General features: G+C 32.5%; 2 protein-coding genes, 1 long non-coding RNA gene and 1 pseudogene across 3 annotated transcripts; 3 read left to right on the forward strand and 1 right to left on the reverse strand.

Moving 5' to 3' along the window:
• Positions 1 to 11,651: 11,651 nt before the first annotated feature.
• LOC114374674 (bifunctional endo-1,4-beta-xylanase XylA-like) lies at positions 11,652 to 16,864 on the forward strand. Its single transcript, XM_028332343.1, has 2 exons — positions 11,652 to 11,960; positions 15,040 to 16,864. Exons 1-2 carry the CDS (start codon positions 11,861 to 11,863, stop codon positions 16,029 to 16,031), a joined length of 1,092 nt encoding a protein of 363 aa, XP_028188144.1. The 5' UTR covers positions 11,652 to 11,860; the 3' UTR covers positions 16,032 to 16,864.
• Positions 16,339 to 20,171, forward strand: LOC114372993 (annotated as a pseudogene).
• A 238-nt stretch (positions 20,172 to 20,409) lies between these two features.
• On the forward strand, positions 20,410 to 22,189 carry LOC114374070. The gene is made up of 3 exons (XR_003658518.1): positions 20,410 to 20,889; positions 21,850 to 21,958; positions 22,080 to 22,189. It is a non-coding gene; the product is annotated as an uncharacterized LOC114374070 (long non-coding RNA).
• A 2,687-nt stretch (positions 22,190 to 24,876) lies between these two features.
• Positions 24,877 to 27,338, reverse strand: LOC114374259. Its single transcript, XM_028331881.1, has 2 exons — positions 26,978 to 27,338; positions 24,877 to 25,321 (listed from the first exon to the last, which is right to left on the reverse strand). Exons 1-2 carry the CDS (start codon positions 27,242 to 27,244, stop codon positions 25,163 to 25,165), a joined length of 426 nt encoding a protein of 141 aa, XP_028187682.1. The 5' UTR covers positions 27,245 to 27,338; the 3' UTR covers positions 24,877 to 25,162.
• Between the last annotated feature and the right edge of the window lie 561 nt (positions 27,339 to 27,899).

Below are 27,899 nucleotides of genomic sequence, written 5' to 3' on the forward strand. Positions count from 1 at the left end.
TGAATTTTAAGTGTGTGCAAAGCAAATATAAAAAAGAGAGTATATATGCCAGGGTCATTTCAGTACAAACAATGGAGTAGAAATTGCATGGCAACCGTGTCTTAAGGAAAACTTAGGGTATTTAGTTTGGTTGTTTTTTATTTTATTTTTGTTGGAAATAGAAAATAATGATGAAAATGTGTTTAGTTGGATTTCTGTTTTCATTTTTAGTGAAAATATTTTTCCAAACGAACCAAAAACTGAAAATAATAAAATCTTATTTTCAGTGTTTTCAGTTGAAACCAGTAACCTCGTTTTAGATAAAATAAAAACGCGGTAGCAAAGAATGTAATTTTAAGCAAATCTAAAAATACATTTCCTTTTGAAAACGTGTGTTTTTATTTCTTGAAAGCAAAAAACAAGAAGTCAAACCAAACATGTTTTCAAAATTTTAATCTTTTGAAAATAAAAACAGTTTTCGGTAAATGAGAACAAGAAATGAAAACAGAAAACGAAAATGCAAATCAAACACACCCTTAACAACCATGTCTTAACGAAAACTTTTGAAGGTGTTGATCTCATAATGGATATTCTTGCTTGTAGAAGAAAATAACTTAAGAAAATATTTTTAGAAATTTTATACTTTTTCTTTGACCAAAAACACGATTATCATTTGTTGTCATTTTAAAGAAAACAGATCAAGGATTTTCACAAAGAGCTTTATCAGACAATGGTTTTCTTTATCAGATCAAAACAAAATATAAGATCTAAAAATAATTCAAACCTTTCGTGAGTCAAACACAAAGAAAAGTAATAAAGAATAACATACAAGAGTTTATATTAGTTCATCTCACCTCAAGACTACCTTTAATTCTTGACAATTCACCAAGTTTTCACTAACTTATTAAAAGTTACAAGTATTCTACATTGTCACTTTTGTCTCTTACAAAGAAGCTCTATCTGAAGGTTAACTTTAACCCAGTATTCTTTATCCTATACTACTGACTCTAAACAAATAAACAATATTTGTTGGAAGTTTGCACAACGATTAATATGTGATCGTCACAGACAGATATATCACTTAGCACTTTAGTCTTTTTTCTCAAGGTTTATAAGGTGTTTTGAGAACTTTATGTCTATACAAAGATTTACAAAAAATTTTACAAGAAAGAGCGAAAGAATATTTTTCGTACTAAGTTCTGTGTATCTTGTATCTTCAAAGCTTCTTCTATTTATAACATTCATCTTCAAGAGTTTGTTGTCATGTATTCTTCACTTTATTTTTCATATGAAGTCTTGATGCCTTTGGATCATTTAATGCTTGCATTAAATGCACGTCACTTCTTCTTCATGAGTCCATGTTGATAGGTTGACATATGTTACACTTCAGCAAGAAAGTCACTTCTTCCATCAGATTAGGTCTTCACCAGCAAAGTGTGTCTTTTGATGAAAATTAGCACTTCCAAACTACGAACTTCATTTATTCTATAAAGGATTCGACGAATCCTAGGAGAATGTTTTTTGCACCAAAAAAATCTTAGACACGTGTATTAAATGAAGGTCTTAAATGTACTACTTAATGATATGTCAGATTGTCTTATATGGATGTATCATCTGAAAACTTAAACATAGGAATACAGAACATGATCTGATAGCACTTTAGATATAACTTTTATCATTTGTATTTATTTGCATTTAATCAAAATAATTAGGAGTCTTAGATTCATTTTAAGACATAAATGTTTTTTTTACTTAACAGTCTCTTCATTTTTTATGATGTCAAACAAGGGTGTTAGCAATTAATATATTTATATTATTAAGAGTGTTAGCTTTGCATTAACATATTGACCATTTCGAACCACTTTCAAAACATAAAGAATTAGACTGAACTTTTTAAAAGATGAAATCCCAAAGTTATAAAATAAAATAAGACAAAAACCAAATAGGTCATTTGGCCTATTTTCAAAATCAAACTCATTGTTGTTGTTGTTGTTTCTTAAATGAAACATCCTTATGTTTTAAAATAGGAAATAAAGTGAAAATAATGTAATTTTGTAATTGTTTATCAAAATTAGTAATAAACAATAAAAAGTTCTAAAAACAAATAAATCAGAGGTAAAGCAATTATACTAAATAAGTGGTTTATAAATGAAGGTTGTTATATCAAATATAAAGGGTTTAAATAAACAAAATAAAAATTCCTAATTAATTAATCATGATATTAATTTAAGAAATTGAAAAAAAAAATAGGATTGATAATAAGCAAATGATTGCACAATACAGGATTTCACAAACAAATATATATTTGAATACCATGTGTGTGCAAAGCAAAGACAAAAAAAAAAATGTCTGTAAGGCCCATTTTCTTTTAAGTTGAACAGGAATTGCAAACAAGGACAGTACTATTGTTCGCTTAATTTAATTTTGGTAAGTTTAGTTTCTCAACTAAACCTACCAAGATGGGTTAAATTCTAACCAATCACAAAAAACATGAGAGTGTGCTAATATTTCTTACTATTTTAAGTACTTGTCATTAATTTAATTTTGGATCTCTATTCTTAGAGTAATCTATTTCAAATAAAATTTTCCATCTTAATTATGTTTTGAATTTCTATCTTAGATTGGTCTATCTCTAATTCAATTTCCCTTTTTTAATTAAAATTCAAACTTTTATTCTTAGATTGATATGTTTCAAATTAAAATTTTCCATTTAATTGAATTCTGAAATTCTTTTTTTAAATTGGTTTTTTTCAAAAAAAATAATTGAAAATGAATTAATGATGAATAATCAAATTAATTCTGATAGATTTTTTAAATTAAACTGAATTAATAAAAACTAGTTACCCTTTTAACAATAACTAAAATAATTATGATACAAGTTTGAATCACAATTAATTCTATTATGGTTAAAAAGGTCATGTCAATAATAATTAGTTTGATTATTATTATTATAAATAATAACTTAAGTCATATTAAGTAATATGTATAATATTTAATTTGACTATTATTAAAAAGGGTAAATTATATCATAATTAATTTAACTTTAATTAAAATAATAATAATTTATATGCATAAATTTGTACGACTTGCTTGGAGTTGTGGGGTGTAATGTGTATGGATGGCTTTACAAAATTACATGATAAATCAAAGGATTAAATGATTAATTAATTGTTTGGGAAAAAAATTACACATTTGGCTAGTGGTTTGCAAATGTATGGGTTATATGGGAAAACAAGAATTTTGTTGTGTTTTAAGTATAGAACGAGGGTCGTTTCCTCATACACGGTGGATTTGGTAAGATTGTTTCAGTGGCAATGGAGGTTGGCGTAAGGATGGGACAAAAAGACTATATTAGATGGTCATAATATTTATTGAAGTATTTATTTTAGTCATGTTTTGAATAATGAGATGTTGACACATGGATATAAATTTATTGATCAACATCAATTAAAGTTATATAAATATGTTCTTCTTTTAGGGAAATCAATGAATGAAATCTGAATTTTATGTTTATCTCTTTAGCTTTTATTTGTAGTTTTAATGGTGTTTTCTTAGGAGCAATGGTAAGTAGTTTTTTGCACTCTATAGTGGGGTTTCAAATTTCATTTTCATGCTAGGGTTGTGACCCAATGTCATGCCTTAAAGCATCTCAATTACATGCTTTTGTGATGATAAGGGAGTGTACAATTACAAAAACACTTGTTTTGTTGGTCCAATGGTAATTGTGCCAATCCGATGAGAATTACATTTCATAATTCTAAAGCTTTTATGAAGTATCAATGAAAATGCAAAATAGGAAAGCAATGGGGAGGATACGTTCTGTTATTTTGTTCGGATTAACTTGTATGACAAATTATGGTTTTTTTTTTCCTAATATATGCTCTTGTATTGATATCCTTTTTTTTTTTTTTACACTTCTTGTGTTAAAGGTCAACTCTTTAATAAAATTGATCATTTTTACTAAAAAAAGATAATTTATATTGCCATTAATTTAGTTAGTTTTAAAAAATAACTTATATCTAGAATTAATTAATAAACAAAAATGCAATTTTGTTTTGTCAACTTTTTTTGTAAAAATTAGTAATGTTTTTATGTTTTGTTATTTTCTTTTCAAGAGTTTAATGTCTATGCACTAACGGTGTAAAATTAATGATTTTACACTTTTATCCAATCATAGATCATCATTTAAATTACTTTAAGATAATTATTTTAAAAGTCAACAAACTTATCATACACAATGGGTTATGATTGGATGACTCTGTAAACTTTTACACCGTCATTGCATAACTCTTTTTCTTTTTTTTTTTTCAATGTGTTTCCCTTTTGGATTAGAAATACACACCCAATACAAAATGGAATTGCATTTTTGTGTGTATTTGTTATAATCAACAAAAGTGCTTATTTATGAAGGGTATTTTTGTAAAATAAAGAATTATACAAAACAAGGAGTACGAATAGCAATATAAGCGGATGTGAATAATAAAGGCCTAATTTCCTTGCCTAATTTTTGGTGGATTCTTTTAATTGGGCCTAATAAAAATTGATAGATAAAATGTGGAAGGATTCCAGCGGACTATTTTTAGAGGGGATTGTTATTGGCACTAACATAATTGTTAATGACACTACCCATATGGGTGCATTTTTGCTTTATCCCAAAATTTCCCCTTGGACGAAAACACAATGAAATCATGATTTCATTGTATAATTTTTTTTCACCCCCAAGTGTGATATAACAATACAATTTCATTTTGTTATTTTATTTTCACCCCACTGTACAACATAATCATGATTCTATTGTGTTATTTTTTGTAAAAAGTGTTTTAATTTTTAAAATTAAAATTTAATGTTTTACAAACCATATTTATGATGTTTTGACAAGCCAACGGTGCCCTTGACGTGCTCAATGCAATTTGAGCCTTCTATTTTGTCGGCGTAATCTTTGTCGTTGCTAATAATTGACTCATGAAAAAACAGTACAAGATACTAATAAAAACAACTCATGGTCTGAGGTAGCTTAATGCATTATGTTGATATTCACCAGATTGATTTGAAGATGAAGGGAGACATTATTGTTGTGTATTATGATGGTGATATGGTACCAACTTCCGAGGGGATATTTTAACACCCTGAAATGTTATTAATTATAAATCGATGTTTGATTGTGTTTAGCTTGTTGTTTGAATATATGTTTGACTTGAATGATTTGAAATATGACTTGAATTAGTCACATGCGAATTTCTTGATGTGGATGTTGAGTTATGTGGAGTTTTGTTGGGCAAAGTTGAAATTATGAGATTTTAGATTTTTTCCTAAACCTAGTTCAGTAAAATCGTGATCCCGGATTTGTTAATCGTTGGATCATCTTCAAATTTTGTCTGGAGCTTCCTAAGACATTTTTCCACAGTCTGACCGTTGAGATTTTGAAAATAACAATTTTTGGTCTCTCGCTAAGCGCGAATGGCGCGCTAAGCGCAATTCCAACATAGAGGGAATGACGTTGAGCATCCAGAGGTGCGCTAAGCCCAATTCTAACCGAGAGGAAGTTGCACTGAGCGCCTAGAGGTGTGCTAAGCGTGATTTGCAAGTTATAAATAGGTTTTCAGTGTGAAAAACATGATTTTTTTTTACTCTCTTCTTCTCCAAAACGCCACCTAAATCCTAAAACCACATTTTTCACCATCGGTGGCCGCCGTTGCTTGCCGTTGAACCCCCACACCAAGAGGAACACTTTAATCGGAGCGGAATCCTCAGAATCCTCCTCAAGGATTCGGTGGAGAAAATTCTCCAATCCTCCGTTTCAAAACTTCTCTGAGGTAATCTTCGTTCCTAAACCCTTCTCCTAGTTAGTTTTAGTTCCTCTTAGTGTCTCTTGTGTGTTGGGTACTGTATTAGGGTGTTTTTACACTTTCTTTGAAAAACCTTAGAGAACGAGACATTGTAAAATTTATCTTTTTATAACATTGAGGTTATTTTTGCGTCATTCACTGAACCTCAGTCACGTTGGCGTGATCGAAATTTCAAAATGATGTTTCCTTTTTGTAGAACCCGAAATACCCCTTAGCCATTTATGTTTTGACAAGGGTATTTGACCCCGAATGTTGTCATTGACCTTGCTTTTGAAATCTATATTGAATTTCCTTCAATTTGGAATATAGAGACTTACGTTTTGGACGGACGAGCGTGAACAAGAAAGACCTCTGAGTAACGCAAAGAGGAACTGACGGAGAGCTCATGATAAGTGAGGGGAGTTTATTATAAAATTTACCATTTTTGATACCATAGTTAGGGTCAGGGAACCTAACTAAGGGAATACATGTCTGTCCCTGTTGCATGCTGAGTTTTTCTTTAGAAAAAAATGCTTTTGACGAATGGGATGCGATAAATCTATTGTTGATGAGTAACATTATTGTCCTTATTTGACTTGTGTTATTTGAAGACCTAGGAAGTGTGAATCTCATGCATGAAAAATATATGTACATGTGAAATGCGACTTATTGTTGATGTTGCTATTGATGACTTTAATTGATATGTGGTGATGTTGATATTTATGATGACACTGATTTGAGATGGCGTTGCTAATGAAGATCGTGTCAACATGAATTGATGTTATTGTTGATGATTATGTGAATATGAAATGAGATTGTTGTTGTTGTTGATAACATCATTGAGATGAGATGATGTTTATGTTGAGAATGATATTGAAATGGAATGTTGATGATGTTGGAAATGCATTGAGATATGCATGTTGTGTATGTACATGGGCGGTGCAATTACCTTGTTGGACGTCCCTTGTGGGGGAAATAGAGTGGTTAAAGAATCTAAACATCTCTGAAAGGGGATAGTTAGGAGCCTTAATCTGTCCATGGTCTTTGCACTTGATGTCGCCATGTTTCATACATTGGATGTTGTGTATGTTCGTGGGGGAGGGGGGTACATTGACCTTGTCGGATGTCCCTTGTGTGGGAAAATAAAGTGGTTAGAGAGTTTAAACATCTCTGAGGGGATGTTTAGGATCTTTAATTCATCCATGGTCTTTGTACTTGATGGTGCTCACATTCATACATCGTATGTTGTGTATGTTCATGGGGGGTGCATTGACCTTGTCGGATGTCCCTGGTGGGGGAAAATAGAGTAGTTAGAGAGTTTAAACATCTCTGAGGGGATGTTTAGGATCTTTAATTCATCCATGGTCTTTGCACTTGATGGTGCCCATGTTTCATGCCTCATATGACACGGAAAATATTATAAACTATGGTAGTATGTACTTTGTACTAGGGGGTGCATCACCTGGTAGGGAACTACCTTGTGGCCCAGGCTTATCACCGAGGGGGGGGGTTATGGTGCACGACTGGGTGGCCTATACAAATACTACATGGTTTCCTAAGTGAGGTGTCGTGTGGACACGCTTAGGCTATTTTCTTGGTATTAGATACGATACGTACCACATTGCATCTGAGAGTTGAGGTCAGGTGCATGCATCATTTTGAGCAGTCTTGATTTGATCCAGGGATGGATGATGAATAATTGTTGAATGTGGGTGTTGAATGATGAATGTTGTGTAAGCTCATGATGTTGACCTATGTTTCTTGCTAATTGTGATTATTTGGATTTAGTATTAGTTCTTTTTATAATGAACTCACTCTTGCAATTTTGTATCGTGTGGTTGATACCTGTAATGATCGCGAACCTTGTTCGTGGGAGCAAAATGACAGCAATAGGGTGTAGGAAGTGAGATTCTGTTGAGGAGTCGTCGAGCCGACGTGATGACGTTGAGATTATTTGGGAGAGAGTTGTGCCTTGTTAATCAACTCCCCCATAGTTGGTTCATGATTCCTTTTGTTGAACTAAAGATGTAAAGCTCAGATTTTTAATTATATGTATGAACAAACTTAATTTCCATTATGTGTATGAAGTGTACTGAGTTATTATTCCTATATGTATATGTATTCACTTAAGTAATGGTGTGTTGCTTGGTGAATGTATATCGAGACAAAAAATTACTTTCATTTTTCATAAGCAAATTAACGGAGTTTTCATTTAAAATTTGAAATAATCGCGATTTAGAGTGGTGGTATCGTAGCAACGAGGCGGGTCGTTACAGATATTGTTTAAATATCCTAATGGTACTAAATTCATTAAAAATTAGTAAGGAAATATCGTTTGCTTCTTTTTTGAAAGAAGTTATAGATGCCACCGGAGGTGGAAAAAGCTTACGTGACATTTTTATCGTAAACTTATATATGTAGGTGATGGTTGTGTTAAGTACGATTGTATGGAGCTTAAAGACAATAATGATATGGGAAAGATGTTATTCATCTATTTGGTGTTTAGTTCTAAAGGACCAATCGAGTTGTATGCAGTTGTTGGCCGATCTCCACAAGAAATCTTTGTCTTATTGTGTAAAAAAAGTAAAATTATTCTAATGCATGGATTAATGGCAACGATGAGATCTATTGAAATAGTAGTTATTGTTGTTGTGGCCACCTCTATTGGGTTTCTTCATGTGTTGCTTTTAAACTAAGATACATCCAACTACAAGACCCTCATGTGTCATCAACAAAAGTTATTGTATGACCTGATGATGATTTTCTTATTGAATAATGATCAATCATCTTTATGGCCACCTTTACTTCCTCTATTGGGTCTCTTTCTATATTGCTCATTAGCTAAGCTGCATCTAGTTGTAAGACCTTTAAGTGTCATCAACAAAAGTTATTGTATGACCTTATAACTATTTGTGCCTTTAGGTATAGCTTTCATGTCCTATAATCTCTACATGGATGTTGACATCATCTAGAATTGATCATATATAATTATTTAACAATATAATTAGTAATTATTTTTTATTAAAAATTAAAACTAAATGATGACAATATTGTTTGCATTACTTGACACAAGTAGACAACACCTGGTACATAATTTGGTATCTGAACCAGGTTGTAATTGTGGCAGAATATATAAGGACTATGTGGTGCCTCTCCCTCCTGTGCCAGAATAAGGTATGGATGTGAATGCTTGTAATATCAATGCAAGTAGTTTGTAGTGCAGGCCCATGGAGCCTATATGGAACATCCTTGCCCAATGGCACCACCTACTACTCCCACTCGTCCTATCCTCACTATACTTGTCATATGCAAGATGTTGGGGTGACTCTAAAGGAATCCTTTGTATGTACCAAAACTACCTGGAAACCTTCTTTGACAGATATAGGGACATGTATGTCCCAACTTCGATGTAGCCAGAGTAATATGTATAGTCCTTCAAAGGTCTAAGGTCTCTACGTGATGCATATGGGAACCAGACATTATCGGTCATATGCAACTGATCTAGCGCTTCCCTGGTCGAATAAGCCTTGCCACTACCTTTCAATGACTTCTACCTAGCTATAAGCAGTTGCTTGCAATCATACTCTAGCACCTTCTCATAGGCTGGAATGGTCGACAGATGCTCGAACACCCATGCCTTTAAAACATAAAAACTATTAACAAAGAAACAATTAAGTACACAAAAAAATACTTATGAGTAACCTTATATAACCTGTCATTTGCTTGCTCTCATACAAGCTCGCATGTGACAGATGGTCATAAAGATAAGCTTGTGCAACTACAGGTAGCTGATGTGTACATGCATCGAGCTCTTGTTGGAAAATATGGTATTTCTGAGCAAATGCAGCAAATAAGCCCTAGTAGCCCACACATAGGAATAACTAGCAAGGTATGTGTGATGCAACCTCTCTAACCAACCAAGCAACACCCTATTGCTTGCTGACGTTACAAAATCTACCTCTTGGTCCCCCATAATACTAAGCTCTGAGTTTAACAACCCTCTAATCTCCTTCTTGTTGTAGCTCATCTCTGTGTGGCCATAGAGCTGGCCTGTGATAGGAAGATGTAAATCAATTGGAAAAAATAAAGACTTTGAAGTTAAAGAAACTCGCCCAAACGAACAAGGTGTAGAAGCATGAAGATCAAGTGCAGAGTCCTTAGTTCATTAGTGTAATTTCGTTACAATGAATTATGCTTTCGCTGTAGCCAAACTCCCTTGAGGCATAGAATAATAATGTGATCTCAGCTCTATTAAAAGAGCTTGTAACATCATTATAAAAAATAGTTCATTTGGCAATTTTAGAAATAGAATCTTGAACACTTTTTCTCTTTCTCCCGTTCTCTCTTTAAGATGAATAAAAATAGAAGATGAAGGACCTTCATTGTCATTTGAGAATAGAAGGAGGGTTGAGTCTTCTTCCCCTAGGATTGGCCTATTGTGATGCAGAAGAGGACCTCGACGGTCATGGTGCACCTTGGTATTATATTGTATGAAGGGACCAGTTGTATAATTAAGCTAAAAATATATTTAAACATTAAATAAACTTAAATATCCATTTGCTGTGTGGAGGGACCAATTATGTAATTAAGCTAAAAATATATTTAAACATTAAATAAAAACTTAAATACGTTTTTTTATCTCTTATATATATCTTACTTTTTTCGTTTGATTCCTACTATATTTTTTTGCCCGTTAGAAACCGCTAGTATTTTTTGTTGACTGAATTAAATGAAAATAAAAACAATCTGGATGCACAAAATTAATCATCAAAACATGAATGAAAACAAACAAAATTCAACTGCAACTCAATTTAATAAACATTTTTTTTCTCATCCACTGTTGTCCCTCTCGACTCAATTTTCCTGGCAGTTCCACCTTTGAAGCGATGGAGCTTCATGCCAAACAACCAAATCTACAACTAGATCTGAGCTTCATCTTTGAAGCTTTGAGCCACACAACCAAATCTACAACTAGATCTGAGCTTCATCTTTGAAGCTTTGAGCCACACAACCAAATCTATCAAAAAATCAAAACCAGATCCACTACACAATCAGATCTGAAAAACATGAAACCCAAATCCGCATCTCTGTTTCTGATCGGCATCTGAGATGCTTGAGAGTCATCAGAGAGGTTGTCTTCGGTGACGCCAGGAACTAGTGGTTCCTCTTCGGCGATGGCAGCAGTGTTCCTTTAGGCGACAGCGAGGGTGGTGTTAAAGGACGAAATTAGAAGAAAATTATGCAAGAGAACGACCAAGAAAGCCCTAGCAATGCCAGAGCAATGTTCGTCGATCGTGAAAATCACTACTTCGTTGGCGAAGGTGCCAAGCTCCTCAACAAAATCCGGCGAGGATTGCACAACTTTGGAGAAAGAGGGTGATAAAGAAGATGATGGGTCGTTTATTCAAACTTTTGGCAATCCATTAATCATACATGACCACGTGTCACACATCAAGGCTTTTGATTTTTTTTCTTGAATTCCTTATTTTTTTTTTCCCTAAGCCTTCCCACCTTTACGTTTTTTTTTTTATCTTTTCCCTAAATCCGTATACAAAACTCTATTGCTCTTTTTTCATGCGTTGAATATTCAATATTTTTTATTTTAATTGATTCTTGTGATTTTAAATCGTCACAGCAAATTTTAAATTTGAAACAAATACTGTGAGTATTTGAGTTACCACAAATCATATTATTAAATATTTAACTATTTAACTGTATCACCTCGCTAACAACAAAAATTTAAAATAAAATTTTTCAAATATTAAAAAAATCGATTAGAATTTTTCAAAAATGAAACATAAAAGTCAAATATGCATGAGAAATAAAAAAACACATGTAATACAAAAAAATCACAGCGAGACGACAGGCGACGACGGTAATTTGAATGAACACCGTGACGCAACATGGGCTATAATTTCCCCAAACCAAACTGATAGTGGACTTGCACTTGTACTTGAACAGAAGTAACCCCATGACCACTGTGTCAAAATAACTAAATACTTGTTCGTTGCGTTTTGTCTTCTTTATTGTTTCGAGCGAAACCCATTGAACTTTTGATGGGTAAATGGGATCATCGTCCGTGGCGAAGGTTCTTCCGCCGTCGAAGATCTCCGGTGCGTCCTCCGACATTCTACGACATCAATGCCCCTCTTCCTGGTATTCTCCGAAATTCTTTCGTTTTTCCATTTAATTAATTGCCTATCTTTCTTTTTTCCGTATTGCGAATTTTGACGATGTTTTGTTGAAATCCCTATATTGACTCTTAAGAATAGATAATTATATTTGAGCAATTATGGTTATATGTAAATCTTTGGAAACGGAGATATTTGGTACCATTGATTGAGATCAGTGTTAACTTTGTGTGGGAGGATTTTGGAGGAAAGATGGGTGATAGTCTAACACACTCATTTTAACGCATTTTCTCGAACACACTTTATGCTGGGGTAAAATTTAGACTTAAATATATTTTATCTATAATAAATATTTGATTTGATTTTTCATTTGTTACTTAATAAATTTTTGTTTTCTCTAATAAAATATCAATTTTATTTTTAATATTGACATTTATTTTTAACTCCTAATAAATTAATAAATTTTGTGAATGTTCCATGATAAATATTTTTCATTTGTTATTAATTCATAGTAAAATAAAATTTGTTATTGATAGAGATTAAAATAAATATTTTTTAATTTATTAAGAAGAAAATACAAAAATTGAAAATTTATTAGGGATTAAAAATATATTAAAATCTAAAATTTGTTGAAACTTGAGTATTCAAATCCTTGACATTGCTACTTACTGATAAAATTTTCCTGGGGTAGTAGTCCACTTTCATGATGACCAACCATTGTTGAGTGTTAAACTTTGTCATTTTTAATATATCCACTTGAGGGTAAGCCTTGACGCAACATTAAAATGGTAACCGATTGGTCATGAATTCGAATCCAGAAAATAGTCTCTTCGCATATATAAGGGGAAATAGTAACATTCAACATCATAAGTATATAAACCCACATGACTAAATGAACAAAAGCTAAAGTCTGGGAGAAATTTCCTAGGGATAGTTCAAGAGGTTTAAGAAACCCCTGGAAAAGAAAAATATTTTCTTTAGTAGATCTGAATTGTAATGCACAAAGAAATGCAAGGGAAGCAAGTAGGGTTTCATGCTGGATATGATTTGTGAATCTAATAATGAGGAGAAATATACTGTTTGCTTTACAATCATTTATGATTTCACAATAACAGAATAGATATCGCTTATTTCATTTTATCAGTACACTAATGGTTACTGCTCATATAAGAAGCTGACCAATAAATTAATTTCCAGTGAGAAAGGATCAAATAGTGTTTAGTTCGATGAAAAGCAAATTTATAGTTTGATGAGAAGAAAATGGCTTAAGTATTTTTTTGATCCCTAATAAATATCCGAATTTTATGTTTGTTCCCTAATAAATTTTCGTTTTGTGTTGAGTCCTTAATAAAACAACAATTTTGTTTTTGGTTCTTGGCACTTAGTTTTAGTTCCTGATAAATTAGTGAATTTTGTTTTTGGTCCCTGATAAATTTTTTCTATTTGTTATATGTTGGAATTAAAACAAAATTCGCTAATTTATTAAGGACTAAAACAAAATATCAAGGACCAAAAACAAAAGTGTTGTTTTATTAGGGACTCAATGTTAAACAAAAGTTTATTAGGAAGTGAAGACAAAAATTTGATATTTATTAGGGATCAAAAACATATATAGACAGAAGAAAATTTGATGTCTATATGTGTTCATATTTGTTGTTATCATTTTTTTAGCTGTGGGCATGCTTTTTGACCAGAAAATAAGAGGCTTTATGAATTACCAAACACAATTTTGTTAGCTGCTAAGGAGGCATTGCCTGTGGATTATCCTTGGATGGATCCAGTAACTAAATTCAGTCTTTACTGTTTAACATAACTCACATTGATATTTTACATGTCATGTTATGGGAAATATTCTACAGCATCTAACCTAGCCAAAATTAGATATCCAATGTGAAAAGGGGTATAGACTTGTGAACTGAGTAGATCAATTATTCAATGTAGTATGCAGTGACTTGGAACTGTCTGTGTTTTTACCAAGACACTATTATCTTCTTTGTTGATACTCTTTAGTGATTTGTTGTTTTAGACAATTGCTTCACATTTAGAAATGATGTGTTAAAATTTATCAGTATATGAACATTTATTTAAACTTTTCGAGCAAACTTTTTGCAGTCTATCACCCACGAGCAAATTTTTTCACTGAATTGTAGTTTTAGTTTTTTTTTTCTATTTATCCATCCTTATTTGGTGTGGTTTCTCCAATCTAGAATACTTTTGGCATTCAACTAACTGTTAAATAAAATTCTGTGGTTCTAGGACAGACTGACTACTGCCTTCCATGAATGTAGTATATAGGTTGTCTGATGCAGTGTAGTCAAAGGTGCCAAAATGTGGGCCTAATGCAAAATGTGATAGAAGGGATTTATGGTCTCTTGGTTGTTGACTGTTGAGGTGTTAATACTCTAGGAAGCATGACACAGATATGACACAGAAACAAATACAGATGTGGGAATGTTATTTTGAAAATCATTGGACATTACATGGTTGGTTATAGCACATAATCTAAAATTAACATAAAATAAAATCATAAATTACAAGAGAGAGTTTGTGTTTTAAAATTGGGCATGAGCTATTGTAGACATAACAAATTACTGAAATTTATTTTATTGTTATGTCAATTTGTATTGGAATAAAAGTTTAAAAGTAAAAAATTATAAATTACAATTGAAAGTATTTGAAGTGTCCCTGCAACATCTGTTGTGGATATATGTTTGACATGACTACAACACGACATGGCTATGGCTACTATTTACAAGTATGTGTGCTTCTTAGCTAACCCTTCAATGTGGCACATGCCTCTGGCATCTTAGACAGGTGCCCCACAACTTAGCACCATATTAATTTCTGTAAAAGCGCAAACTCCCTAGCCTTCTAACTTGCTAAATGTAATGCTAAAAGGGATAGGATAATCAGTGTTAAAAAAAGCCTAATTGTAAGAATATTGCACTACAGTTGTAAAAAAATGTAATGCTTTGGCCATTCCTTTTTGTCTGAGAAAGTAATTACTATGATGATTTGATGATTTTATTATTCATTATAGCCCCCCTTGCCAATGCTACTTAAATATTCAATATGCTGAATTCCTTGCTTTTCAATCTTGTAAGAATATTGGCAGGACGGAATACCCTTATGGGAGAAGAAATACTGCACTATAGTTGGATTGGTACCATGGCAGAAAATTGTTGATTCAAAGATGTTTGTATATTGCCACAGTAATGTGTTTGATTGGAATGATTCAGCTGCTGAAGAAGCTTTTCAAAATGCCAAAAGTCATTACTGGGCAAAGATCAACAGCCTTCCCTGTGATATTTCTCTGCCTGATCCAGATACATATATTAATCAAATAGATTGGAGTCCTTACATTGATCCGGATCTGATTAAGGAAATAGACGGAGCATTCTTTATTGTGCCAGATGAGGAACAAGAAAATGCCATGAAAAACAAAAGAACAAAAACTTCTCTTAATGATGAAAATCCTTGGGAATGTACTGATACACCTCTTAGCACAGCTTTAGAAAATAATGAAGTACAAGGATGGAACCAGGGAAACTCTGGAGATGTGGATAATACTGACAATCCATGGGAGTGTAGCATTACTTGTGGAAATGGAGGATTAACTGACAATGCTTGGGAAGGTGGTCCTGTTAAGTCATGGGGTTGGAATGAAGAAAAAGGCCATAACAATCAATGTAAGGATTGGAATTCTGGAAACTCACAAGATAAAGTATGGGGTAAAGCTAGGGACAGTTCTTGGTGCCAGCAGCAGTCAAATAATTTAGCTAACTTTGGCAACTCTTCTTGGCATTGCAAATCTAGTCAACAGAATGTAACTCCAATGAAGACAGGATGGCGAAACAGAGGAGCAAATGTGTCAGGATGGAAGCAACAGGAAAAGGCTGGTGTTTCTAGAAGGAATTATGGAGGAGGGTGGACTGCTCAGAATAAGGGTAACCAGTGGAATCAGGGCAACCAGTGGAGGGAAGGCTCTCATCGGCATACATTAGGCTATAATGGCTGTCAATTCCAAAGGGATGGTTGTCAAACAGGTCATTACTGGGGTAAAGAGAGAAGTAAAAAGAGGGATTTCTTCCCTTGATAGTCATTAGAACATACCAACTTTTTGTTGTTTATACTGGTCATTATTGATATGCCAGAGTGGAACTGTTTGTCTGGATTTTGGGGGTAAGCTGGTTTTTCTTTCAATAGTATATGGCATTTCCTTTATCCTTGAGGTTTATAGGGTTGTCATAGAGTAAAGGATTACAATACTTCAAGGTCCTCTTCCTAAGAGATAAATACATCATGAAATGTGGCATATTTCTTTATCCGTGGGTTGTAACGTTTATTTATTTCACTGGGCCTGTATTCTTTTAGTCCTCTTCAGACAAAATTGGGTTGGCCTCATGAATTTTGGGGTTAATGGAGAACATTTTTCAGTATCAGAGTTGACACCACCACTCCAGAAAGTAGATCCTACCACAAGTTTATTCCTCAGCAAAGTTGGCCAGAATTCAGGTGATTTGGAAAGTGCTGCATCTCGTTGGTGCTTGGAACCCTTGGCTAGATCTTTGAGCAATGTTTCAGGAAGGCTTCCTGCAACTGAACACCTTATTTTGTTCCATATATTTTTGCCATCAAATTCTCAAATTAAACAATGACATGTGGGTTTTTTTCTTATATTAAATAACCTACATTACGAATGTGTTAGGATTTCTTTAAAAGCGTCCACATGCTACTATTTTAATTGAGAACTTGATGGAAATGATATAAGGAACTTGAAATTAATTGTATGTCATTGACCTAAAGTGGTGTAACTGAACTATGAACCCAGTCTGAAAGATAGTTCACTATTCGTTTAGCTGTGTTAGTATGTATGGAAACTTTCTAGAATTGAAACTATATCTGATGGCTTGATTTGTTTCTGTTAAACCAATATTATGAACCAAAAATAGTAGCCCATACATTCAAAAATATGTTGAGTGGTAAAAGTCCTAGAGGAACAAATTGTTTATGATTTTTCTTCAACTTGTATTTGTTAGGGTGGAATGTTAACTATAAACTTTAACATATGAATATCATTAGTTTCACTCTATTTTAGCTTATCTGGTATTGAGCTTCTTGAAAGCAGCAGATAAGTAGGAAGTTGTATTTCATGATTAATTGATGGAACCCTTGAGGATTATTGACATTTTAAGTGCATTGCTGCTTAACACTGATTCCTCTGTAATTTAGAGTCTGTTTAGATAAAATTTTCTAGAAGCACTTGAAGGAGAAGAAAATAAGGAGAAGAAAATCAGAAGGAAAAATGGAAAAAGAAAATTCTCTATAAACTAAAATTAGCTTATGCATAAATGAAGCTAAAAGCTAACTTGTAGAAACTTTATGTTAGTTTCTTAAAAAAGAAGCTTTTTCTCATTTTTTTTTCTTCTTCTCCTGTAAGTGCTATAAAAGTTTACTTGTATAGGCCCTTGATAAGATACACACAGATACAGAAAGATGTCTAGTGTGTGTGAGATGCGAGGGAAAAAAAACTTCACTATACAACCATAATATAACGATGACCAAAAATTGTTCTAATTAGTTTTAATCTCAATTGTACATTTGAATTATATAGTTAATATTTGTTGTTATTCTCTCATTTCTCACATGATTTTCTCTCTAAGTTTGTATATAAAATAAAATTTTGTTTTAATAGAGATTTGCAAATAGTTGATTATAAGGATGGTAATTACTTATTAGACTCTGACTTAGTAAACACGTGAAAAAAATACTTGCTAAATGGATCTAGGTTTAGGTTTGCCCATAAAAAGATTATGGGAATAGGTGCGGCGGGTACCTGGTATGTATTATTACTTCATCTAATACTTGCAGATGATTTAATATATTAAATTTAAAATAAAAATTAGTGTAACACTTGTAGCATTATAACTTTACAATCGCAGGTCATAATTTACATCCTAATGACTTAATCTTATCTCGAAATTGAAAATCCTACTTCTATCATTGCTATCATCGAACATTTTGATCATTGTAGCTATGTTGCATTATTGCTACGAGGGTGTTTTTATGTTTTGGTTTAATAAGCATATTTCACTATTTAACAATTATCATTTTGTGATTTTAACTACTTGATTTTTTTTTTCAAATTTTACGATTCAATTTTTCAAATTTAATGCATTTTACCACCCAAGTTTGTTTTTTTACAAATTTTATTATTCAAAACTTTTTTATTGTAACAAAGCAACATCATTTTGTAAAAAAATGAATTTTTTTTTCTGGCAACACGTTAACATTGATAAAATATGTAAAAATTGAAAACTTTTGATAATAAAATTTTTGAGAAAAATTTAATGATAAAATTTGCAAAATAATAAAAGTCAGGTGATAAAATATGCAATTAAGTCTTAAGTCTTTTTGGATGAGAAACTATATTGATTGATTGACAAACATTTTTATCTTTATAATAATTGGAATATGTATGAAATAACCCTTTTCTTAAAAGAAAATTACAAATTAAATAAAGAAATAACAAAAGAATTATTGAATGAAGCAAAAGTGATTAATTTAAATTGATATAAAACTTGGAAGACGTGTTGCAAGGTACAAAATGGGAAAGACACACGGTTGTGTAAAAAAAAAAGATGTAATTCCATTTTCAATGTTGTCAGTCCGGATCCAAAAATAAAATAAAAAAGTATTAAGAAAAAAAGGAAAAAGAAAACATATAAAATAACAATAATAATAAAAAAAAGAGAAGAAAAGAAAAAAAACAAAAAAAAGAAGAAAAAGAAAAAGAAAGAAAGAAAGAAAACGTGAAGAAAAAAAAAGAAGAAAAAGAAAAAAAAAAGAAAGAAAACGTGAAAAAAAGGAAGAAAAAAAAAAGGAAAGAAACAAAAACGTGAAAAAAAAGAAGAAAAAAAAACAAGGAAACGTGAAAACTAAAAAAAAAGAGAGAGAAAAGAAAAAAAAAATAAGAAAACGTGAAAACTAAACAAAAAAGAGAAAAAAAAAACATATATTTGTGTGAGCTACTATTGGCTCTCAAAGAGAATAGAATGGACGAATTTTTCAAGTTGCTTGAGCAGATGCAGAAGTTGGATTTTCCCGTTATTGCTGATCTCCCCAAATTCTTCTCTGTTTTGGTGGAGAAGAAACCGATAATTGCACTAGAGACATTTGTTCAATTGAAAGAAAAAGGTCATGTTAGTGTTAAAATATATAATATTTTGATGGATTCTCTTCACAAGATTGGTGAGGTGAAGAAAGTGTTATCACTATTTGATGAAATGAAAGGCTTAAGCTTGAAACCTGACTCGTTTGCTTATAGTATTGTGATTCTGTGCCTTGTTGAACTTGGTGAAATTAAAGAGGCATGTGCATGTCACACTAAGATCATTGAGATGTCTTGCATTCCTTCGGTTGCAGCTTATAGTAGCCTCACTAAAGGGCTTTGCAAAAGATGCTGGTTCATGATTGCTTGCGCAATGTTAGTGATGGACCAATCTAGTTTAAGTTTAGTCTTACCATTATTCATGCATGTAAATCAAATGATGCCGGGAAGGTGGTTGATGCATTAAATGAGATGGTGGAACAAGATTGCGCTCTAGACAATGTCATATATTCTGCAGTCATATCTGGCATGTGTAAGCATGGAACAATTGAAGAGGCCAGGAAGGTTTTCTCAAACTTGAGGGAGCGCAACTTCTTGACAGAATTCGATAACAATTGTGAATGATGAATTACTAATTGATCATATGAAGAAAAATACAGCAGACTTGGTGCTATCAAGCTTGAAGTTCTTTGGTCTAGAGTCTAAACTAAAAGCAAAAGGCTGTAAGTTGTTACCGAGTTGAAAATAATTGCGAGGCGGACTGATTGTTCTCATTTTTTATCAACATGTTGAAAGAATAATAGCATTTGGGAGGATCAACCACTGTTTTCATCTGGTTCTGGATTATCTTCCTTTTGATATCTGATATATTCAATTTTGTGGCCGTGAACACAGTTATCTTACCAAGAATTAGACACATGTTGCTGGATATTGTTGCATATCCTTTTACATTGGACTGTTTCGTTGTAAAGGTCATAAATTTCCAGGTTCCATAGATTGCATCTTTTAACAAAACAAAGTCACTCCAGAAAAGTCAACTGACATCAAACCATAGCTTAAGCTCTTACATGCTTCATGGGTGTAAATTGAATTCTGGATATCAATTGTTAGTGTTCAATACGTAAACCCAATAATTAAGAGTATTACTGTGATATCAATTATGCAATGCTGATATCAGTAGTTCTGTAAACAGAATTGGGTTGTGTGATCTGTTTGTTTTGATGGGGCTTTTTTAAATGGGGTTGATTTGGGAATTTTTGTTGGTTAGATGAAGGTTGTTTCTGAAGACATGTTTGTGTTAATGCTCTTATTTTTCAAGCAGTTTTGTTAGCTGTAGTCCATTATATTATTACAGATCTTGTAGGAAAGTTAATTTGAGTTAATGTTAGATTGCTAGCTGATGGGGTAACAAGGTTGGTGTGTTTTATTGCTTTTCTGTGATCTGTGCTGGGTGGATTGCTTGTGAATTGGGATGATGTAGAGATTTTTTCGTTAGTTACAATTTTTTAACTGAAAAATGAAGATTTGTTTGAAAATATGATTGATTGTTAGTGTTGTTATCCTTTAGTTATTTTTATTGACTGTAAGCATTTTTCTCATTCTCCATATATCAATTCACTTCATCTCTGCAGATGTAATGGAAGTATCTGTGTTGCCTTCGATTTAATCCACGTTTTTTTTTCTTGATGTGCATATCTGTGTTACGACTAGTACATTAGCAGGGCTTGAGCAGATTCTACCTTGGATGTTGTACCATAAAGTAATTGGTGTGACAAGTTTTTTCCTTTTTGTGGAGGGGAAGGCAGCTTCTCCTGAAGTATCAAATGTCCTAGAATCAATTCCTGTAAGTAGACAAATACAGTATTCTATCCTTCTCAGGAATTAGGATTTGATTCTTTTTATATGTTTTTCCTTCCTCCTTTCTCTAATAATACCATTCTGTAACAGTGCTGGCATTTATATTTCAACAAAACCACAATTACAAGGAAGTTCGAATGTAATCACTGTAATAGCAGGAATTTAAAGGAACAAATAATGCGACAACACACTGAAATTCATAAAGATTCGGCAGAAGTCATCAATGGGTCTTTTCCTGCAATTTAAAGGAACGGAGACAGAGCATGAGCTCAATTTGGGAAAGAGAAAAAGAATGTCAGAGGGAATTGGATTTCAGAGAGGAAAGGGTCGATACCACAAGCATGCCCTTCAATGAATGTAATCACGCAATTTAACGCTCTCCCTCCTCTCACGTGAGCTCTTGCGCACTTCCTTGCTTTCCTCATCGTTTGACACGTGGCCACGATGCTTAACAAATTCTCCCGCCTTTTCTGAGCCCTCCATCACACGTGTTACACATTCTAATTTGGTTTATGTTGTTTAAACCAGGGTGTAAAGATTATATATAGAACAAAACAGCTGGAAGAACAACAGGCTAAGAGATTAATCAAATTTACCATTTTCTTACCAACTCTTATCCATTCAATTGATTTTTTCATTGTACAATTGTAATAGAATAGTGTTCTTCTGAGTTTCTTGATTTGCAAATAGATATATGGAGGATGTTTTTAACCATAATAGTTTTACGCTTTAGTATGTCCATAATGACTCTTGTAATTATTCAAGTTTGTTTTTGTTCTTGCTCATTACTATAAAATTTTGTTTCTTTTCCTTGCCCTGTTATACTGTTAATGTTCTTGTAGAATATTTATATTTCCTGTTGTCTTCAGGATACTTGTTATGCCGAATTCTAATTTTTAAGAGATGGTTATGTTATACTAATTATTTATTTTGTGGGTTGCATCAGCCGTATTTGGAACGAGACATGGCTGACAGGTTTCTTTTATAAACCATGCAATTATGAACTTTTTGTGAAGCAATCCCTCAACATGGAGATGGCTATTGTTATGGCAAGGGTATGGCAAACTATTTTGTTGTACAAATCCTTATTTTTCTCCATTTTTTTAAATTATGGTTTGGTTTGATCTGTAATTTGTTCATCAAAACAATATTCTGCTTGTTGAAATGAAATATCAGGATTCTAGCATGGACTGGATTCTTCATCTTAATACAGATGAATTAATACACCCAGCTGGTGCTCGGGAATATTCTTTAAGGCAGTTGCTTTGATGTTCCAGGACATGTTGGTATGGTCATATTTCCTAACTATGTGAGTAGAATCTGCAGATTCTTTATAATTGTTTATTTTTTATGTATATTTCATGGTATTGGAAAATATTTTGCTATATTGTTAGCTTCAATTTTGTAACTTGTGTTGCTGTGTTTGTCTCTTTTGGGAGAGCAGTATTGATCGAGAAGATACCAAAGAACCTTTTAGTGAGGTAAGTCTTGAAAGTTGTACATAGTCATTCCAAAAAGTGTCTAACTTATTGCAGAGAACCTGAAATAAACAGCGTGTCATGGATATAATTGTATTAAGCTCATCAAATAATATATGTAAATTCGTTTGCAATGCCGTTTTTTTTCTTCAGTTAACTATGCTGATCATTTCTAATTTTCTACAATTGAATATACAAGTTCACTAAGAGAAAGTAATAGATTCTCTATATCAATAAATCTGACCTACATTGTGTCACTGAATTTTTTGTTGGTGCATCTGAGTTTGTTGAATAACAGAAGGAATTATGACATTTGAAACACATTTTATTTCAGTTTCTTGACTCTAAAATTTGAAATCTCTATTATCTACGTACTAATTTTATGGTTTAATTGAGGTGCAACCTGAAACATCCCATTTTTGATAAATAAATTAAAAAAACTTTTCAGTTAAAAAAAAGTAAAATTTTAAAAAATGGTGAGATTTTTATAATTAAATAAATAAGGAAAAATAATTGTATTAAAATAATAGTTTGAAGAAAAATAAAAAAAATATTTGATTTATTCATTTTATAGGAAATAAAATAAAGTTTCTTTTTATAAAATAAAAAAAAACAAATAAATAAAGTAAATAATAGATTGTGAGTACCTTAATTATAAATAGAGACATGTTAGGTATGTTTTGAGACTGATGATAGCATTCTCTTCCTCTCAATTCTGTTTCCTTTTTTTCCTTCCCAAAACACTCTTTTTCCCGCATACACTCAAACCTGTCTTAGTAAAACGATGATTTCAGACTCGTTAATCATTAGATCATCGTGATACAACACCACCAGGTTCACAACTCATTTCCGAACATTCTTACTGTTTTGAATTTGCGAAAAAAATGTCAGAGCTAAGAGAAATATCCTTCGCATTGTAGTTTTATTTTTCCCCGCAGAAACTCAAAACCTATCAAGTAAAACTACGATCTCAAACTTGTTAACCGTTAGATCATCGTGAAATTTAGATACCTGGTTCGAAATTCAATTCCCCACACATTCAGCGTTGGAATTTGTGAAATAATATTCAGGGAGAGAGAAAAGTGAATCGCACGAAGATAGTACAAAATGAAGATTTTAATCTCTTCTCCTTCTCTCTAGCGCTTGAAAATCCTATCACACCAAATCAGAGGAAAAGCTCAAGGAATCTCAAGAAATTGCTAGAGATGCCGCTATCGCTGTGAGAATACACACGTGAGTCTGCTTGAAGGTAAGGAATGAATTTATCGCAATTGGGATTAGAATGAACATGTGTAGAAATCTTTAGGGGATCAAATTGGGGTTTATTTTTGGGTGTTTATTAAATTATAATTTTCCTTTACAATTATAAATATGGTATTGTTGTGTTGATGGATCAATTGATGTCCTAATGCGAATTGGTTGATAAACTTGACTACTCTTGGTGTTTTCATATTTTTGACCTATGATTTGATTCATTGATTTTAATATGATTGTGTGGAATTGTTTGAGAAATTTTACTCCCCATGTTGTGAGAAGCATTTTGTATAAACTGTTACATTGATATTATGAAATTGTGATTCAAATTGTGAGTAAGTGACAAATTGAACTTGTGATGAAAGGTGAAATACATGTGTATTGCGTTATGAGCTATGAACTGTGTAATCACACAATTGTAAGACCTTTTAAGGGCGACGAGTTAATGCGCGGCGAATATTGTGATGGAAACCACTAAGGGGACTCGACGAGTTTAATCACAAGCACGATGAGATAAAATTATTTTGAGAACAATTGAAGAGTTGTGGTACAATTTATAGATAGAGTCTGCGTGCTAAAATGTTTTCTGCATTGGACCTGAATCAGGAGAGAGAGACCCTGACGGACTCTTCGGAGTGTAGACCTTAGGGGTAAATACACCCGGTTTGAGTGCTCCTTTAAGTCTGTACCGATCCTACATGGTTGAAGCATTCTCGCAAAACAGCATGACCCCGATTGGTCTTCCTAAGATTTTACCTAGTGAGAGTGACCTAATTTACTAGTGCATGGTTTGTTTTGTCATATACTCCTAGGCGCCCGACGAGATTTTTCACTGACAAGATATCACATTACATATAGGATTGAATCTTAGTGTATCTCTTACATAATGTTTGTGTATTGATCGATATTGATTGATTTAGTGATATTGTGTTTTGATCCTTCAGTACATGAATGATGTGAAAATGAATGAGACGTGTTGTGTTGTGATGTTACGCGATAAAGTGATGAAATAACGTGAGCTATGTTTAAGTAAGTTATATTTTGCTTATATGATATGTAAATCTACGTGTTGTCTTGTTTATCTCTATTAACTAAGAATGTGATAACTGACTTCCCGTATGCTATTTGTGTTTGAATCCTATGATGATCTCAAACCTTGTGTTTGTGGGTGCAGATGGTTAGGTGGATGATTATAAAGAATCTCATGCTAAAAGATACAGGAACACAATACTATGATAGTATGTGACATTGAGGTATAAGTTTTTATATTAATAGCACTTACATTTGGAAAAATAATATGTTGTGTTACATTGTATTCCTTTATAAGGTTACATTCATCTTACATGATTATTGTTTTTTTCAATAGATTTGATGACAAGCTAACGATGCAACATTAACTGAGGGAAACTTGGATGCTTGAAGAAAGACATCTCCCCTTTGCCTCTAGATTTGTAAGTCTTCTGATCTATCTACTGCAGCAAAATCATCCTAGATAAAAAAATATAGATTTATAGACAAGATGAAACTTTAAGCTTCCCTTTTGGGTCTATTGCGAGCTTGTGTAAGGGCAGGCTTTTCTTGCACATTAGTTTCCATACTATCCTCTTCGCTGCTGACATCATCGTTATCATCATTGTCATCGTCATCATATGTTTCAAGTTCCATTAAAGCTTCATTTCTTGCCATCTGGTATTTGTAAAAGATGTCAACAAATCAGGTGGCATAACCCTTTTTTAACCTAAAATCAATTTCCTCATAATCATCTCCAATTCCACATACTATTTATCAAAAACGACAGATAAATGGCATACTGTTAAAAGAAAACAGTTACGAGTCTTCAATTCCAGATACATGATTGATTAAAAACTTAAAATTAGTGTGTAACCGAACAAGTAGACTTTACATGCTTTATTAGGCTGGTAATAGAATCACATATCCTTTACTCATGGTTCCTAGAGATGCAAGAGTTTCAGATGTATGTTGGTAGAAATCACATATCCTTTATGGAAATGGAAAGTGAATTGGAGAATTCAAATAAACGGGTTCAATTAGTTTGTACTCGTCAAGAATTTAAGGTCAAATGAGTTTTCAACAAGAGAATTAGTGTTTTTCTGTGTCTGTATTCATGGGGACTGTTATGCAAAAAATATCAGCAATCTTCTCAAGTCTGGCTGGACTCATAAAAAGTTTGTGTTTGCTCTTGTGTACACAACTACCTTGTATGTCCACAATCTTCTAGAGTCAGCACTCAAAATGTTTTTAAAGGTGCAAACAAAGATTTCGCGCTAAATTTAGAACATATCTATCACGTTGAGATGAGTGAGGTTGTATAGGTCATTTTAGCAATGCATATTAATCTTCAAGGAATGTCTTTACATTTATCAACAGTTTATTTGTCTCTCTCTAACTAAGAATTTCTCTCACTTGAGTGCTGGGCCATTAACAAACAATTAATACACTAAGACACAAAGAGAAGCTGAATCCGAGGCTGTACTGCAAATTATAGTAATCAAGAGGCAAAAAACAAAAACCAAACTTTTCCAATTCCACCAAACAATTCTACAGTTCAGCACAAATTCATCCACTTAGAATAATCATCACCATACCCTTACTATTATAAGAAGGATACTAGAACACACTATCTAATCTCATTATAACTAACTTTTTTATTATTAACTAAAATTTATCAAAAATCACAAAATGACCCAAGTCTCAATTAATAACAGTATAAAGAATACGTTGCTAACATTTCTTCAGTAAAGAGTGAGAACAATTGCGTGAAACCAAGATGGGGAGTTTCGTCAAACAGGTGGAAGACATGTTACAAGTGTCTACTAGGCTAGCAACACAAAAAACCCGCATTACCGAAAGACCCAATTATCCAAAAAAGTTAACTTTATTCTATGCATAAGTTAATTGATTTATTTGTTTATCTATTTATATTTATTTTTATTTTTAATCACCGTACATAGGACTTTTTTGTTCTCTGGGACTTTGAGATATCCACAAGCTTTGACACTACCGAGCAACGGTAAAACAACTAAAACTTATGCTACGCTTTAGATCCATTAGCAAAAAAATATATTTGCTAATAGTATTTATAACGTACAAAATGTCTCGTATATTGATAAAAAAAAATGCTTAGGAAAAAGACCCAACATATTTAAAGCAATTTTTTTTTAATTTTATTTTAGGTCTCACTTGTTGTTGGATAGACTTTACACTTCTGGTATTTTTCACCGGTTATGAGACTAATCCTCCAGAATTTAAACAAACTTAATTTTTTTCCTTGTTTTACAAATTGCAAGTGTTGACCGAAAAATTTATCCAAAGAAAAGTTACCTCTTCAAGCCAGTCTCGGTCGAGCTTATCGCCCATTCGAAGTGCAGCTAAAATGGTGACGCCGAGGAGAGAGGACGGGAGCGCAATGGCAAAGAGGATGCTGCTAGTGCTGGGACCCGCACGAGTCGCCACCGCCGAGCCCCGCCGTTCCCGGCCGCCGGCGTGGATGCGAAGCGCCGGAGAGTTGAAGAAGAAGGGCGGGGCCCTCAAGGAAGCAAATGCGGAGAGGTGAGAGATTGGATTGGAGACGCAGAACAAGGTCGTCATCGCTTATGGTATTTGTTGTTGATGATGATGCTTTTGTTTCCCTTTTCTATATCTTCGATATTTTTTTCTTGACGTTGACGTTTTATTGTGTATGAAAATATGTTAATTTTATTTTAAAATTATAGGACTGTTATTCTGTGTTTTTAAGAATATTTAATGGTGAACAATTTAATTCATCATATTGTTAAATAATGATAGCTTTAATCTTTAAAATTACAAAATAGCAACTTAAAATTATTAATATTTGATTATTTTAGGATTAAAATAATATTTTCTAATTTCAAGAATTAAGTTAACTAATATTTATAATTTTAACAATTAATATGATGATTACACATAATTCAATTAATATAATATTTTTAAAAAGAAATATGTATAAAAATTAGAAACTTATTCATGAAAGAAATAAGAATTCATTAATTAGACTGACTTAACTTTAAAATCTAATTTTGAAACTAATTATTTCCTCTGGTATTTATTAAAGGTTCAATTAATTAATTCACATAGATTAAGGAATTTAGTTGGGAGTATTAAAATTGTTTTAAATTAGTAATTTTTTTTCAAAACTAATCAGCATTAATGAGTTATGTTTTTATATTATCACTTCATTCTAGAATTGATGTTAATAAATGATATTTTTGTTAAAAAAAAAAAG

The sequence above is a fragment of the Glycine soja genome, chromosome 11, assembly GCF_004193775.1.
Source record: "Glycine soja cultivar W05 chromosome 11, ASM419377v2, whole genome shotgun sequence".
Classification (NCBI taxonomy): domain Eukaryota; kingdom Viridiplantae; phylum Streptophyta; class Magnoliopsida; order Fabales; family Fabaceae; genus Glycine; species Glycine soja.

What these genes read in the sequence shown, in the direction of transcription:
- LOC114374674 (XM_028332343.1), top strand. Translation starts at nt 11,861, where the DNA reads ATGGGTAAATGGGATCATCGTCCGTGGCGAAGGTTCTTCCGCCGTCGA. An exon ending in CATCAATGCCCCTCTTCCTG is followed by an intron (nt 11,961 to 15,039) that starts GTATTCTCCGAA and finishes CAATCTTGTAAG; the next exon opens with AATATTGGCAGGACGGAATA.
- LOC114374259 (XM_028331881.1), bottom strand. Translation starts at nt 27,244, where the DNA reads ATGACGACCTTGTTCTGCGTCTCCAATCCAATCTCTCACCTCTCCGCA. An exon ending in ACCGAGACTGGCTTGAAGAG is followed by an intron (nt 25,322 to 26,977) that starts GTAACTTTTCTT and finishes TACAAATACCAG; the next exon opens with ATGGCAAGAAATGAAGCTTT.